Here is an 18,316-nt window from a genome sequence, read left to right as displayed (position 1 = left end):
GAGGCTGTCAATGGATATTTTTAAGGCCAAGATAGATAGATTCTTGATTATTACAGGTTACAAGGGTTATGGGGAGAAGGCAGGAGAATGGGGTTCAGAGGAAGAGATAGATCAGAGTAGACTTGATTGGTCCAAATTTCTAATTCTGCTTGTTTGACATGACCTTTGGGCATAACTGGCAGAGCCAACATTAATATTGACTCTAACTATTCTTGAAGGTTACAGTGAACTCTGCAACACGTGAACGAGTGAAAGTTTGCCCATAGCGTTGCTGGTAGAAAGATCCAACATTTAGATGCATTGACAAAGAAGATCTGCCCATACACTTCCAAGTCTGGATGGTGTGCAACTTACAAGGCAACCTGCAGATGGCACTCTTCCCACGTACCTGTTGCCCATGTCCTCCTTTTGAAGAGGTCATGGAAAGAGTAGCCTAGACGAGTAACTGTAGCGCATTCTATAGGTGGTACACACTGCAAGCACTGTGCCCCAATGGTGAAGGGAATGAATACTTTGAGTTTAAGGGACATAGATCAAGCAGTCTGCTTTGCACTGGATAATGCTGAGCTTCTTAAAGTTGTTGGTGTTATTCTCATTCAGGCAAATAATTTGCTGATTATATTCTCGTGTTAATGATGGTCATTGCCTGTCAATTCTGTGCCACGCCTGTTGTTTGACACTTATTAGATCCATGTCTTGCTGCATGTTGGCATGGGCTGCTTCAATTGCTGAGTTGTAAATGAAATTGAGTATTGTGCAATCATGAGAGAGTATACCCACTCTGACCTTACGACAGAAGGGTTACGCAGAGTCCTGGCATCCATGCACTTAAACCAATGTGGCCTGCACAGGGTCTACCCTCTAGGCTCTCGTCCAGTAACCCAAGCAGGCTTTTACATTCAACAAACTTGAAGGATCAGTTAATAATTATTATACATCCCCAACATTTGAAAGCTTTTAAATATTTACATCAACTATTTAACTATTACTTTAACTATTTACTAATCCGACAATCCCTACTGAAGGTAGTGTGGGATCTTGGTTTCTGCAGCAGGTCATAATTAGCAAAGAATTTGAGGCACCCAAAACATTTCTGAGAATCTCAGGAAGGCGGATTAAGGCTCTTGGACTTCATGTGGATGAAAATGATTGAACTGCCCACAAAACGTAGTAAAATCCAGTCCACTGTTTCTAACACAATTGATATCTAATGATTTAGAATCCACCACATGAAAATGTAAGTCTAGATTGATGCTATAGTAACTTCCAAGAGGGATTGGATAGATAAACTTTAAAAGGAAAAAATAATATTAAGGGGAAAGAAAATGTGACTAATCAGATCCTTCAGTGAACTGGTTTGAAATATGATGAGCTACATGAGTCGATGCTGAGATTAAATATTCGACAGCACAATTCTTTAGCAACACTGTGCAAGTCAATTAGAGTGAAAATTATATCATACAATATAGATACTTCCATTATCTCTTCATTGAGAATGCATTTGGACAAATATATTTTGTGAATCCTGTTACTTCTTGAAAACATCCAGGATGATCTTGCTCCCATACTTACTAGTGGTAATTTGTTCATCAGGAAATCTGAGCCATCTATGCCTGATTCTTACTCTATAAGCTGCCTTAAGGGCCTGTCCCACTTTTACGACTTAATTCTTTCATCCCGACCATTTTTTTACTCGTGGACATTTTTTAATCGGGCTGGAAAAAACGTCCCGACTTACCTGATGGCACGAGTACCTACGACTAGCATAACGAGCCGCTACGATATATCTACAAATTCCTACGACCTCCTACGGATTTGTTACGAACATTCTGCGAGTTTGAATCAGGGGAAAACTCGGGAGAATTCGTGAATTACCTCGTGAAAGTGGGACAGGCCCTTTAGTATACTAAGGTTGGCAGTTATGCTACATTCAGCATTACTCCATATCCTGCACCGTAATGTCATGCTTCTACAGTATATCATCAGGATTTAAATAGATTTATGTGCTTTACCTGTATTTTGTGGAGTGGGCAACCATGCATTTTGGTAGTAGGAATAAGGCATGGACTATTTTCTAAATGGGGAGAGAATTCAGAAATCGGAGGTGCAAAGGGACTTGGGAATGCTGGTACAGGATTCCCAAAAAGTTCATTTGCAGGTCGAATCGGTAAGGAAGGCAAATGCAATTTTTGCATTTATTTTGAGACGGCTAGAATATAAAAATAGGGATGTAATGTTGAGGATTTATAAGGCACTGGTCAGACCTCATTTGGAGTATTGTGAACAGTTTTGGGCCCCATATCTGAGGAAGATTGGGCTGACGTTGGGGAGGGTCCAGAGGTTTAGGAAAATGATTCCAAGAATGATTAGGTTAACATTTAATGAATGATTGATACCACTGGGCTTTGCTGGAGTTTAGAAGGATGAGAGGTACCCTCATTGAAACTTACCGGATAGTGAAAGGCCTGGATAGAGGGGATGTGGAGAGAATGTTTCCATTAGTAGGAGTCTAGAACCAGTGGGCATAGCCTCAGAATAAAAGGACATACATTTAGAAAGGAGATGAGGAGGAATTTCTTTAGTCAGAGGTTGTTAAATCTGTGGAATTAATTGCCACAGAAGACTATGGAGGCCAAGTCTATGGATATTTTTAAGGTGGAGATTGACAGATTCTTGACAGGTGTCAGGGGTTATGGGGTTGAGTGCAGAAAAGATTTACGAGGATGTTGCCAGGACTCGAGGACCTGAGCTATAGGGAGAGGTTGGTTAGGCTAGAACTTAATACCTGGAGCGCAGGAGGATGATGGGTGATCTTATAAAGCTGTATACTATCATGAGGAGAATAATAGAGTAAATGCAGTCTTTTACCCAGACTAGGGAAATCGAGAACCAGGGGACGTGATAGGTACCTGAAGGGTAATCTTTTCACACAAAGGGTGGTGGGCATGTGGAACAAGCTGCTAGAGGAGGTAGCCGAGGCAGATACAATAACAATGACAATGTTTAACAGGCACTTGGATAGGTACACGAATAGGAAAGGTTTAGAGGGATAGCGGGAAATGCGGACGTGGGACTACTGTAGTTGGGACATCTTGGTCAGCATGGGGAAGTTGCCTGTTTCCACATTGCATGACTATGAATAGTGTAAATGGGGCATCTTGGTCGGGCAAGTTGTGACGAAGGGTCTGTTTCTGTACTATATGACTATCCCTCTATTGTCACATGTACCTAGATACAATCCATTGATATCATACTATACACAAGCACAATCATACGCAAGTAAAAAGTGCAACAATTTGTTTTCTGATGTAGTGTCTTTCTTTTGTTTGTTTTTTTGTTTTGTTTTTTATTTTATTAGAAGTAAGTACAATCATATGGCACCAAAGTGCCTAATATATATTTTCATAATACATTTTATGTACAACTTCTTTTTTTTTTGTTACATTGAAAAAAGATTAGAATAAGAAAAAGAAGTTAGATAGTAAAGGATAGAAAGATGTGAAATATATAGTGTGTGAAGAAAGAAAACGAGTAAATGAAGAAAGTTGAGAAAGAGAAAATAGAAAAAATAAAATAAAATAAAAAAAGGAGATCATTATTTATAATCTTGACCAACCCTCGTCCAGTCCTGAAACAGTTATTTTTTACAATTGTGTTGCACCATATGATTCCAAAAAAACGACGAATGGAGACCAACTCGTTATGAATTGGTCTGATTTATCCATTAGGAGGAATCGCATTTCCTCAAGATGAGTGGTGTCCAACATACTTACAATCCACATTTTAAGCGTTGGTATTGATGTACCCTTCCAAAATTTAAGTATTAATTTTTTTGCTATTATTAAACCATAGTTAAAGAATAGATTTTGAGATGTGCTCAATTTATTCCCATCTTCCATTACACCAAATATAATCATTTCAGTATTAGGTTCCATTCTTGTCTTGAATAATTTTGTAAATATTTCAAAAATATCATTCCAAAATCTATAAAGTTTTATGCAGGAAACTAAGGAGTGTGTTATAGTTGCATTTTGGGCTAGACATTTATCACAAGTGGCGGATATATTTGGATAAAATTTGTTCAATCTTGTTTTTGAATAATATAATCTATGTACAATTTTAAATTGAATTAGATTATGTTTTACATTAATTGAACATTTGTGAATATATATCAAGTATTTTTCCCATGTAACCTTTGTGATTTTTATCATTAGTTCCCGTTCCCACTCTTCTCCAAGTACCTCTGTCGATGGTAGGTCTATATTTAGAATACTATTATATAAATATGATATTAATTTTTGTGAGTCAGCTTCAATATTCATTGCTTCTTCCAATACTTCAGAGGTTATTTTTTGATACCCTTGTATATATTTTTTCATGAAATCGCAAATCTGAAGATATTTAAAATATTGGTTGTTTTTCAATTTAAATTTAAATTGTAATTGTTGGAATGATAGTAGGTTTCCCATTTCGTACATATGCCGATCCTTCTAATTCCGAGACTTTCCCATTGGTTATATGTCTTATCAATAAGAGATGGTTTAAATAAAGGGTTATTCGCTATTGGCATTAACAGTGATAGATTTCTTAATTTTAAAGATAATTTTATTTGTTTCCAAATTCTTATTGTACCATATATAATTGGGTTCTTCTTATATATTATGTTATTCAGTTTTTTTGGGGAGAAGAGGATCGTTCCTATATTACAAGGATGGCAATCCTCCTTCTCCATTTTTATCCATTCTGTCTGTTGGGTAGAACTATCCAACCAATAAATCATATTCTTAATATGCACTGCCCAGTAATAATACATAAAATTCGGAAGTGAAAGTCCCCCGACCTCTTTTGGTTTACATAAGTGTTTTTTTGTGATTCTATGTGATCTATAGTCCCAAATATAATTAGTAATATTAGAGTCTAATTTTAAAAATATATATTTTGGTATATATACCGGTATAGACTGAAATAGGTATAGTAATTGTGGTAGGAAGATCATTTTTATTGCATTTATTCTACCTAATAATGATAAGGGAAGTGTTTTCCAAAATTTAATCAGCGTATTAAGTTTTTTAATAAAGGTATGAAATTAGCGTTGAATAATGCTTTTGGAAACAAATAAAAAAAGATTTAAAATTGAATAATATACCACTCTGCCTTCCCATTGTAAATAATCCTTTATTCAAATCATCCTTTATGGACAAAGGTTTCACACAATGGAAAAATCATGGAATCAAAAATATAGGACATCTTTATGGGAAAGGTACTTTTCTTTCATTTCAAGAGTTACAACTGAATTATGGACTGCACTTAAATAATTTCTTCAGATATCTACAAATTAGAGATTATGTTAAATCTAATACACAAGTTTACAGGAATAGGGAATCAGAAATTCTTGATGAATGTCTGAACAAGCATCCTAATACTGAAAAACTAATAGCTTATATTTATAACACCCTACTAAATAACGAGGTACCACCGACCGAACCATATAGATACAAATGGGAAAATGAAATAGGTCATCCTATCACGAAAGATATGTGGGACGAAAGTTTACAACAAATACATCAATGTTCATTAAATGCCAGACATACTTTAATACAATTCAAGGTCTTACATAGACTACACTTCTCTAAAATAAAACTAAATAGAATCTTCCCACAAATCTCTCCTATTTGTGATAAATGTCTACATTTAGAGGCTAATTTAACACATACGTTTGCAAACTGTATAAAACTTAAACATTTCTGGACAGATATTTTTGAAATTACTTCAGAAGTTATTAATACAAAACTGGACCCAGACACAAAAACAATAATACTTGTAATATCAGAACAAAGCTTAACACTCACAACAAACCAAAGAAACTTCCTCAATTACAGTATATTAACCGGAAAAAATTAATATTAAAATTTTGGAAAGGCCCTGCAACCCCCACAATTAAAATGTGGATTACGGAAATGTCGGAGACCCTATACTTAGAAAGAATTAGACTTGTCTTAATGGACAAACAAGATCTTTTCCATAAAATTTGGGCTCCATTCATCAACTATCTGAAGGGATAGATTGGCACAGCACGAGGACCCAGCTGAAACATGAACTCAGGAACAGATGAAAAGCTATACTTTATAACCTACGAACCAATCTCCATTGATGCATTACAGGTAACCCATTCCACCTCCCTTGTTTTTCTGTTGTGTTTTTTTTTTTTTTTGCTTTCTTTTTTATTTGTAACTTTCTACCCTCTCTTTTTCTCGCTTTCTATAAAAAATAAAAATACTAGAAGCAGAAGTAATTGATAATGGAAAATTTTAATAATGTATGACTGATGTATATGAAAAGTTTTTTTTTTACTATAATATGTAACTACATTTTATAATTTGTCTACTTCTAATAAATAAATAAATAAATAAAATAAAAAAATAAAAAGAATAATGCTTTATATTTTCTAGTAATCTGAATACCCAAATATTTAAAATTTTCTGTTGCGATTTTAAAGGGGAACTTCAATAAGTGTGTAGGTTCTTGAGGTTTTAATGTCATGATTTCACTTTTATTCCAGTTTATTCTATATCCAGAAAAAGACCCAAATTCCTCTATTAAATTTAATAAATTTGGTATGCTCGTTTGTGACTTTGTAATATATAAAAGTATATCGTCTGCATATAATGAGATTTTATTCTTTGAGTCCCTGGTATTATAGCCCTGAATATTCGGATGAATTCTTATACTTTCAGCCAGGGGTTCTATCATAAGGGCAAATAGCAGGGGTGATAATGCACATCCCTGCCTATTACCCCTTGATAGTTGACATTTTTGAGATAACGTTATTAGTTAAAATTCTTGCCATCGGTTTATCATATAATAATTTTACCCATGTTATAAAATTCTCTCCCATATTAAATTTTTGTAGTACTTTATATGTATTGCCACTCTACCTGATCAAATGCTTTCTCTGCATCCAAAGAAATAATTGATATATCTTCTTCCTCTACTTTATGCGAGTACATTATATTAAACAGACGTCTCAGATTATTAAATGAGTATCTTTTAGGTATAAACCCCGTTTGATCAGGGTTTATCAATTTACTAATATATTTGCTTAATCTTCTTGCTAAAATCTTTGCTAAAATTTTCTGATCTGTATTTAAAAGTGATATAGCTCTGTACGAGCCCGGATCTTCTAAATCTTTATCTTTTTTTGGAATAAGCGTAATAGTTGATTCTGTCAGGTAGTTTGTTTTCTTTAAAAGCATGGGAGTATAAATTAAATAAATAAGGGGTCGTTATCTCCTGATTTTTTAAATAAAATTCATTATTAAAACCACCTGGTCCCGGTGTCTTACCATTTTTCAGCGATTTTATTGTTTCACCTATTTCTTTGATTGTAATTTCCTCTTGTTCCAAAAGGTCCAGTATTGGAAGATTACAGTTATCTAGAATTTTGTTTATTTTACTATCTTCTATTTTAATTTTAGATGTATATAAGTTTTGGTAAAATTTATGCAAATCTATTATTAATATCTTTAGGTAGTATTAGTAATTCACCTTTCTCTGATTTAATTTTGGTTATAGTATTTTCCTTTTCTTGTTTTTTCAATTGGCGACCTAAAAGCTTACGTGGTTTGTCACCCAACTCAAAATGTTCCTGTTTAGTAATTTGGAATAGTCTTATTACTCTTGCCGATAAAATTCGATTAAGTTTAAATTTCAGTAATATTATCTTATTGTGTTTATCTGTAGTAGAATGTGTCTTTCTTTTGTGTAGTGCAGTATTGCATGCAGTACATTTCTTCTAATATAGTACCCAAAGAGTTGCCAGATTTTTAGCGCCATCTTGTAGCTTTCAAGTATCAAGTTCTTAAAGATATCAAATCTTATCTTGGCCTAAAGGCCCGTTGTTCTGTCTGGCAGCAGCAGAATGACAACTAGCAAGTTATAATTGTACATCTCTTGTGTCTGAGAATAACTAATTGAATCAAGTGCAAGTCTCACCATTTCGTCTCGACATTAAGTGGGATTCAGCTTGCCCACAGCAATATCTGGATATCACTATTGATGAGAAAGTTATCTGGGTCAGTCTCTTAATTACTTTGGCTATTCCAGCATAACACCTGCAAATGCCACACAGCTAGTCAAGACCTTATCTTGTGATACACTGCTAGTGGAGTGGTATTTGAACAACTTCTTGACACTTACAGGAAGGTTTTACAGTGATCTCTGTTTTTTGAGAGACTATGGACCAGTGCCCATAGGATTATCACCACCTCATCATACGATGGGATCTAAATAAGTATTATTTGGATAATAAGTGAAATCAAATTTATCATCATCATCACTGCAGCACTACCTGCAAAGATTGTGGCAATTCAGGGTTCGCCAGCCAGTACAACTTCAGGATATTTCAGTGATAGAAAATACACAGCCAGAAAAATAAATCATATGTTCAGATCAAAGAAAAGTCCTAAAGATCTAAAATTAGATTCACGTTAAAGCAGTCAAAGAAGCCTTTCAGCCAGACACAGGCCCACCACCGATCGTGCAGCACCCTTGGTTCCAGAGCCTTGCCGTATTATCTGTTTTGCTGGACCAACAGAGGTCATGTAATAATGGTACAACAATACACCTCCGACCCTCTAATTATACCCCTTCCGGGTCTCTGAAGCACCATAGATTATTAGCAACTTAAATGAAACAAATATTAAATGTAAATTAATTTTACAGCAAAAGTTGCATCTTGTGCATGGCAGCCCGGCGTCCGTTAATAAGTTGCCCTTGGACGTCCCGATGAGGATTGGCGCTGCCTGGAGCCGATGTGCCGGTTTTGTGGCAGGGTTACCGAGCGATCCCCACCGACCCGAGATTTGCCGAATATGCCAAAAATGTAGTAGGACGGGCACGCCCATCGTCCCCACCATCCGACATGGGCCTCCAAGAGGAGTTCAACAATACTGGAACGGTCCGCCAAGGCCGCCTGGGGGCCGAGACCCTGGTCCACAAAATCAGCCACAAAAGTCGGCTAAGGGAACGGATCCTTCGTTCCAGCTGGTCCGGAGTTCCAGAGCCCCGGCCGCAGGGGGCAAATTCGACCCGCTCGATCGGCCGTGGAAGTCCAGATGAGGTTGAGATAGGCCACCTCACCCGGCCTAGACGCCACATTTTTGGTGGGACTTCCGTGGGGGGGATTTCAAGTGCGCTCTTGTAATTTTCTCCGGATTAAAGGAGGTGCCGGATCACCAGTTGCCAGGAAATCGGTTGACCAGTAACATCCTTTAATTAATTTATTTTCCTCAGAATTCCATCACCTTCCCTCCTGATTATTTATGTTAAAAAAACTATGAATTGATGGACATGTGAGAGAAGCAATTGAAGAGAAAATAAGGAGGGCGAATGGCACTGATGGGATTGTTTCTCTGTGCACCAGTCTCAGCTCAGTGACTGAATAGGCTCTTTGGTGTAATAGAATGTAATCCAAAATATATATTTTATGATTCCACGATTAGCTGCCATCCTGTGCATGCCCAATCTGAGTTCCTAAAGCCCTCCTCCTGAAACAATCCCTTTAATTGACAGTTTACCTAGATAAAGACCTCCAGGTTTTAGTATAGTTTAGTTTGGTTTAGTTTAGAGATAATAGCATGGAAACAGGCTCTTCGGCTCACCGAATCTGCGCTGACCAACAATCACCCATACTCAAGGGAAAATTTACAAAAGCCAATTATCCTACAAACCTGTAGGTCTTTGGAGTGTGGGAGGAAACTGGAGCACCTGGAGAAAACCCACACGGGCACAGGGAGAATGTGGTGCATTGTGGACAGCTAAACGTCCCCAGACAACAGAAGTCTGACTGAAGAAATGAACCAAATCTGCCATTGAACTGTTTGTACTTCCCTTACCTTCAGCTTTGGAGTTAACATTTATCTTTCCAACTACAAATAATTTTATTTGAGATTGATTGCCATGGTATATGTTGAATTGATTTAAATTTGTGTTTTGAATATATTCTTAAGTCTACCACTTTCATTGAGTGGTTTATTTATGAATTTAACTAAGTAATCTATTTTTTCAACTCTATAGTTTACCTGAGTATAAATTTTACAATAAAGGTAAATTACTTTCTGCATTAGTTTTATTGTTGTTACCTGATCTTTTCAACTGGTTGTTTAATAGTCAAAATAAATCTTATACTTCAGCTGCTTCATACTCAAGCACGGTACAAGCATGTTAGATAGAAAATATATCAAAGAAGGAATTTCTTCCCTCTGATGCCCACTCTAGTCTTTGCAGATAGAAATCAATATTAATTGAAAAGGAACTGATTATGTGGAAAATCCATTTACAAGTCCTCTCACTGTGAAATTCCTCAATTGTTATTTCAGACAAAGTGTGTTTCATCAAACAATACAAAGAAATATAGTTCTAAACAAAATAATGCATTTTTTTAACCTCAACAATTGCAACCCTTTTCTTCACATTTCTATGAACAGCAGTTATTCTGTCAGTTATTCCAAAAATCACATATATTTCACAAGCACTCAATTTCATTAACATTCTTCTGCCAAGTAATTCAACTCTGATCACCAGTGCTCAATCTGCTATAGTGTTACATCAACAGATTTCAGTTTGCCCTGAAAATTCCTTTCATTAAATTTAATGGAATTAGTTTTGAATACAATGTATAATCTCCTGATTATACCACCCAAATACTATTCCAAATTGGGATGCATTTTGAAACATTTGCCCTGTATCATGCAGTATGTCAGCTAAATTAATTATTTTGGGAAAATCTAAGATAAAATCAATTTAGTAGGATCAATGGCTCAGTTTCTACCAAAGAAACAACACAGCAAATGAATAAGTCCATAGTTAACCAAGCCAGGCAGTATAAAGCACATACTTTAAGTAAAGATTGAGGAGCAGATTTCAGTTAATATACAAATATATAATTATATTGTACTCCCAAGGGGCAAGTTACCAAAATGTAGTGAAACCTTGAAGGAAGGTTCTTCCATGTGCACATTAATTCTATTCAAAAGGCAACTACAAATGATTTGCATGTCAAAATGTTTGTATAACTGATCATCCTTCATTTTAAAATAAACAACTTTATTTTTAAAAATTTATCACAATGCAAAAATGGACATCCACACAATGCACTCCATTAATTTAGCAGTTGTGATATTGCATTGGTTGTGAGGACACATTCATGACAAAAATGCCACAACACAAACAACTGGAAAATTATACTTTCTTACCTGTGAAAGGCCCAAATAGATAGACACAGTTTCAGAGATGTATAAAAATCTTCCTTCATGATTTAGTGCAAATAGAAATCCATCCAAAGACTACATAGAAACAAAACAAAAAATGCAAGTGAGTTTATAACCTTCATAAGCAGAATAGTAGTGACTTATTTGTAAAAAGAGCCTTCTAATCTTTTTTAATTTAGATAATATTATGGAGAAACAGTTACATCAAAAGATTATTGGCCATTATTTTATCACCTATTTCAATAAATAATATCAAAATACATAAATAAATATGGACCATATTATGTAAACACGAAAAATGCATTTAATCGAACATTGTAAACATATCATTAAACGTAACAATATCCTTATTCTAAACTTTACACCAAAATAAATAATTTTTAATTGCATAATTTCTTAACAGGATTGTACAAATTTATTCTAAATGTTACATGCATATAATGAAAATGATTTAAAAAAACCATATAGTTATACAGCTCTTTATAACAACTAAATAAACTGGAATGCTTCAATATAATATTGGCTAAAATGATATTCTTACATTCTATAAATATTTCATATCGAAAGAGTGACATATAATCAATATCATGTTCTACCAGTAACTGAATCCTTGGGAATGAAACAGAAAAATTATTACAGCTTTCACAGATCTTTATAACCACCTCAAAAAACATCCCTATGCTTGGTATTTCAGCAAAAGAATGATGGAAATTGTCTGAATCATGAGCAGAATAAAGAATTGAATTTTTGAACTGTTCCATCTGTTCTTACACAATCTTGACATTTAATATCAAGAGCAATTGATTTATCATAACTGTTCAAATACTATAGGGTTAGCTAAGAAAGCTGCTTGATTAAACTTTTGTTAGTTAGCAGGAAATATTGGTAGCAAAAGAAAATGGATAACTAATTATAGTTAATACTAACATCAGCATATAAAGTAAATATATGTAATTTGTCTTTGTCAATTTAAATTATATATAATACAACTATATATAGATTTTTGGAAGAATACATTAAAATGATGTATCAAATTCATTCAGGTTCATTAGTTTGTGCCAGGAAAATTGCACCAGTGTTTCCTTTCTGAATAGTTGTGTTCAGATCTTTGTTAATATGTAATGAGAAAGTGACACTCCTCACGATGCCTTTCAAAAAGTATGAAGTGGAAATTGAACACTGCCAGTTTAAGTAGTAATAAATGAACTCATACTGTTCTTGGAATGGAGACAGGTTGGTAAATTCTAAGGTAAAATGGGACTTTTAAGAAACTTTTATGAATGTTTTTCATTCCTCAGTGCAGAAAGTGGAGCTAAATTGCAATTAATATCCTTTTAATGATTTTTCCTTTGCAGAATTTCAACATCACTATCAAAAGCACAGTGGTGCAACTGGTGGATCTGCTGCCTCACAGCGCCAGAGATCAGAGTTCGATCCTGACCTCAGAAGCTGTCTGCGTGGAGTTTGCACGTTTTCTGTTTCCAGTTTCCAGTTTCCTCCCATAGACCAGAGACCAGAGACGTACGGGTTTGTAACGTTGATTGGTGTCTGTCAATTCCCCCTTAGTGCAAGGGTTCCCAACCTGGGGTAAATTTACCCCCCGGGGGTAAATTATGCCTACCCAGGGGGTAAATTTGTTGATTCTGGATTTGTACATATATTTTCTCATTGACTGACCGTGTTGGTTCTGGTATGAAGTATGAAATGCTGTACCGATATCTGTTCATCATTAGTAGTTCAGAAATAAGTGAAATAACATTGTTATGTGCTATTAAAGTTGCCAGGGGTAAACAGGAAGAAAAAGGTTGGGACCCCCTGTCCTAGTGTGTAAGGAGTAGATGCAAAAGTGGGATAACATAGAACTGGTGTGAATGGGTTATGGGTGATTGGCTTGGACTCGGTTGGACGAAGGGCCTGCTATTCTATGCTGTATATTTCAATCAATTAAACATGTGACTGGCACATTTTACATGTCGAAGCATCTTGAACCAGAAATGGCGCTGCTCAGATGAGTTAGTTGAATTAGAGCTTATTATTAAATAGAATAAAACCGAGCAATCTTACCCAATATATATTATCAGCAGTTCACTGTTAGGAACAAAGGAGTTGAGTATTTTCTTTCTGCACCAAATTCACTTACTGATTTAGAGTATTTTTAAATCTGATGTATTTGATATTAATTTGGTGCTTTGTGAGAAAGCAAAATGCATTTTGACAAAAAAGGATCAGGATTAGTACACAATACCAAGGAGATTACAAGATAGAAGGTCACCTTGTGAAACAAAGGGAAAATAGCTTCCATGATACATTGAGGAAATATTTAAGTACCTTCTGTGCTTGTCATTAAAGCAATAATACATAAATAATATTCATTTAAACAAATAATGACACCATATGTTATAACAACAGAACCTTTGAACAAATAAGCTCAGGAAACAGACTTTTAACATTACCTGTGACTTTGCGTCACACACCTCAAACAAATCCTCCTATACAAATAATAAGACAAGCACAAGAAGAATTTTCAGTGAAATAATGAATTTGAAGGCAAGTAGGGTGAAATGCAATTTAACAAATACACTAAAGTGATGCATACAGTTGATTATATGCAGGCGTGTAATATGTTGGGGGCCACATTCACTGATAATGATGTGCAGCCACGAAGGTAACCAAAAAAATGTCTTCCTGCAGCAGGCTGCAGATATCTACCACTATTTAATATGGCAAGCTCAGCCTCAGGAAGCATTATCTGTGTGTGGTCATAGATGTTGAATCACTGCCTGCAAGGCCCGTGTTGTGGGTAGTAAATGCTGCAACCTCAGACCTATTCCTGTGTACTACCCTCAGAAATGTGATGATTCTCTCACAGCATTAAATTGCTGTTATGCATAGCGATGACATTCCCATTCTTGTGCTGAAAGAAATATTCAAGGTGCCGTACTTCTTCATTTGAAAACTTCCAGAGTTAAAAAGGTGAAAGACACAAAGTGTTGGAGTAACTGAGCGGGCCAACCAGAATCCCTGAAGAACATGGATAGGTGATGTTTTAGATCGGGACCCTTCTTCTGACTGAAAAATAAATCTGTTGAAGGATTCTATTCCAAAGTTATTCCAAAGGGAGCTGAGACATCGGTTACAGTAGATGCACCATTAATTAAATGGAACAAATAAAAATCAAATGTCTAATTGTTCTGCTGCTCAAACTCACCCCCATACTCTCCACTTGCTGAGATGAATGTCTCTACTCAGCACAAATCAGCCCTCTTCAGTAGACAAAATGTATAGGAAAGAACTGCAGATGCTGATCACTCCCTGACGAGCTCAATGCGTTTTACGCACGCTTTGACAGGGAGAATACTGATGTGCCTTCCCGATCCCCCATTCGCTGTGATGGCATTTCAGTCTCAGTCACAGAGGCCGATGTCAGGAAATCCTTCAGAGGGGTGAACCCCCGAAAAGCACCTGGACCTGATGGTATACCCGGCCGTGTTCTAAAAACCTGTGCGGACCAACTGGCGGGAGTTTTTACGGACATTTTCAACCTCTCACTTCTGAGGTCTGAGGTCCCCACCTGCTTTAAAAGGGCATCAATTATACCGGTGCCCAAGAAGAGTAAGGTGACGTGCCTCAATGACTATCGACCAGTGGCACTAACGCCGGTGGTGATGAAATGCTTTGAGAGGTTGATCATGGAGCAAATCAACTCCTACATCGACAAAAACCTGGACCCACTGCAGTTCGCATACCGCCACAACAGATCAACGGTGGATGCGATCTCGCTGGCCCTCCACTCCGCACTGGACCACTTGGACAACAAAAACTCATATGTCAGGCTGTTATTCATTGATTACAGCTCGGCATTTAACACAATCATCCCCTCCAAACTGGTTACCAAACTCGCAGAACTGGGTCTCTGCGCATCCCTCTGCAACTGGATCCTCGACTTCCTCGTCCACAGACCACAGTCTGTTCGTATTGGTGGAAATGTGTCAGCCTCAATAACAATCAGCACGGGAGCACCTCAAGGCTGCGTGCTCAGCCCCCTGCTGTACTCACTCTATACCCATGACTGCGTAGCGAACCACAGTGCGAACTCCATCATCAAGTTCGCTGATGACACCACTATTGTGGGGCGTATCACTGATGGGGATGAGTCAGAGTACAGAAGAGAGATCGAGCAACTGTCCCTATGGTGCCAGCGCAATAACCTGGCCCTGAACACCAGCAAAACCAAGGAACTGATTGTGGACTTTGGAAGGAGTAGGAGGGGGACCCACAGCCCCATTTATATCAACGGGTCGATGGTTGAAAGGGTCAAGAACTTCAAATTCCTGGGGGTGCACATCTCTGAAGATCTTTCCTGGTCCGAGAACACGAACGCAATTATCAAAAAAGCTCATCAGCGCCTCTACTTCCTGAGAAGATTACGGAGAGTCGGATTGTCAAGGAAGACTCTCTCTAACTTCTACAGGTGCACAGTCGAGAGCATACTGACCGGTTGCATCGTGGCTTGGTTCGGAAATTTGAGCGCCCTGGAGAGGAAAAGATTACAAAAAGTAGTAAACACTGCCCAGTCCATCATCGGCTCTGACCTTCCTTCCATCAAGGGGATTTATCGCAGTCGCTGCCTCAAAAAGGCTGGCAGTATCATCAAAGACCCACACCATCCTGGCCACACACTGATCTCCCTGCTACCTTCAGGTAGAAGGTACAGGAGCCTGAAGACTGCAACAACCAGGTTCAGGAATAGCTACTTCCCCTCAGCCATCAGGTTATTAAACCTGGCTCGGACAAAACTCTGATTATTAGCAACCACTTTCTGTTATTTGCACTACCAGTTTATTTATTCATGTGTGTATATATTTATATCATGGTATATGGACACATTTATCTGTTTTGTAGTAAATGCCTACTATTTTCTGTGTGCTTAAGCAAAGCAAGAATTTCATTGTCCTATACAGGGACACATGACAATAAACTCACTTGAACTTGAACTTGATTTACACTGAAGATAGACACAAAATGCTGGAGCAACTCAGCGGTCAGGCAGCATCTCTAGATAGATGGAATGGGTGACGTTTCGTGTCGAGACCCTTCTTCAGACTGAAGGAGGGTCTCGACCCTAAAAAACTGAAGAACATCAGACTGAAGAAGGGCCTCAACCCGAAAAGTCACCCATTCCTTCTATCCAGAGATGCTGCCTGTCCTGCTGAGTTACTCCATTATTTTATGTCTCTTTAGTAGACAGCTCTGTCTACCTATCTTGAGGATGCATCACTTCAAAACCAACGCAGAGTTATTGCATGTTGCACCAATGACAAGATGCACTGCAGCAACTCACCAAAGTAAAATACAAAGAGCTGGAGAGCAGCATAAACCATAGTGGAGGATAAAGAGTCTCACAGAACTCCCATCGGAGATGTAGCAGGAATCACAGAGGGGTACAAAGAAGTCTGAAGAAGGGTTCGGACACAAAACATCATCTGTCCATTCCTTCCACAGATGCTGCCTGATCCTCCAAGTTCTTGCAGCACTTTAATTTTTTCCCCTAACCAACACCTCCCGGACTTACAAGCTCAATATTTTGGAAGGACGAAGGTAGCACGTTCATAGGAATCACACATTATTCAAACTTGGACACTGCTGTGTCAAATTCCAGAAACTCTCCACTAATCAGCCTTGTGTAAGTGTATTTACCAGACAACATCAGGGGTCGGGGGAGTGGCTGACTATCAAAGACATTTTGAAATAGCTTACGTATATAAAGTAGTGCTCACGTCCTTTGAATGAATAAAAATATAACTTTTAACCATCCAGTAACCTTCATTTACAATATGCAGGAAAATTAATTTGCATTAAAAAATGTGTTGACACAATAAAGAACCATATGGAAGGAGAAAGATATCTCGGGGTATTATGTTCACATTTACATAATGTGCACAGACTAAAATGTTGAATGGACACTGTCCATGATCACAGCCAAAGGTTTTTTGCTTCAATTTGATGTAGCTTAAAGAATTTTGTGATTCTCCACGGCAATTTAACCAATGCAATTGTTATATTCAATCTAACCAACCACATCACATATATTTCCATTATACTAGCTGCCGTATCCAAAGAAAATTTCAACATCTATGTGTACTCTCATTCTTTTAACCCCCTAAACCTATTAACTAGGTACACATCCAGCTTCTTTTTCACTGAACTAATCAAGACAGGATTAATTGTTTCAAATGGAAATCCACCTTTCATTTACTCTATTCAAGTCTTTAGAGAGAAAAAAAGCCCGTTCTGTCATCTCATTTTAAGCTCATTTATTTTGTAGTTATACAATCACTATTAGACTACCAAGAGGTAGATAGGAGGTCTGGTTCCCTCAAGCTTTTCATTTTTGCTTAAAGCAAAGTTCATATTCGGATGCATTTTAGTGTTACTGTAATAATGGCAATCAAGAATATTTATTTTTGTAATATTAATCCAGCACTATTCAATGATTAATTGATAAATTTGTTCAGTTACATTTTTCTTGTGATGTCATAGTTTTTTCCTCATTCCCAGTTTTCTCCTTCAACCTATTCTACTGCTTAATTTGAATTTGAATAATATGGCTTAATTTGAAAATTAAATGCTGTTATTCTAATCACCATTAATCATAATTTTATTGACTTACAGTAAAATTATCTAAATATGTACAGACATTTCTGGAAATATTGAGCATATCAAAGAGCATCTGTCGAGAGAAAAATAGTTAATGCTTCTGGTCAAGGATCTGTCGTGATATGATATGATCCATTCTCAGATATAGGGTACAAAACTGCTTAAAATATTCCAAATGTGGTCTGAGCAGTCTCACAAAGTCTCAGCATTACATCATTGCTTTCATATTCTAGTCCTCACGAAATGAATGCTAACATTGCATTTGGCTTCATCCCACTCCTTTCCACCTTCCACCGAGATCACTTCCTCTGCAACCCCTTGGTGCACTCATCCCTTCCCACTCAAACCACCCTTCGCCATGTACTTTTCCCTGCAGCCGTAGGAGATGTAAC

At 36.9% G+C, this 18,316-nt stretch overlaps 1 protein-coding gene across 5 annotated transcripts in view; it reads right to left on the bottom strand.

Moving 5' to 3' along the window:
* The window catches only part of npas3 (neuronal PAS domain protein 3), an 831,055-nt gene that overhangs the window by 319,004 nt on the left and 493,735 nt on the right, over positions 1 to 18,316 (bottom strand). For all 5 annotated transcript variants that reach the window (XM_033027104.1, XM_033027103.1, XM_033027107.1 and 2 more), the window contains one exon: positions 11,253 to 11,342. In XM_033027104.1, coding sequence (XP_032882995.1) covers positions 11,253 to 11,342 — 90 coding nt within the window. The remainder of the gene's footprint in view (positions 1 to 11,252; positions 11,343 to 18,316) is intronic.

This window comes from Amblyraja radiata, chromosome 9, assembly GCF_010909765.2.
Source record: "Amblyraja radiata isolate CabotCenter1 chromosome 9, sAmbRad1.1.pri, whole genome shotgun sequence".
In the NCBI taxonomy this organism is placed as follows: domain Eukaryota; kingdom Metazoa; phylum Chordata; class Chondrichthyes; order Rajiformes; family Rajidae; genus Amblyraja; species Amblyraja radiata.
Note: the sequence above shows the minus strand (reverse complement) of the source record. Positions and strands in the feature narration are given on the sequence as shown.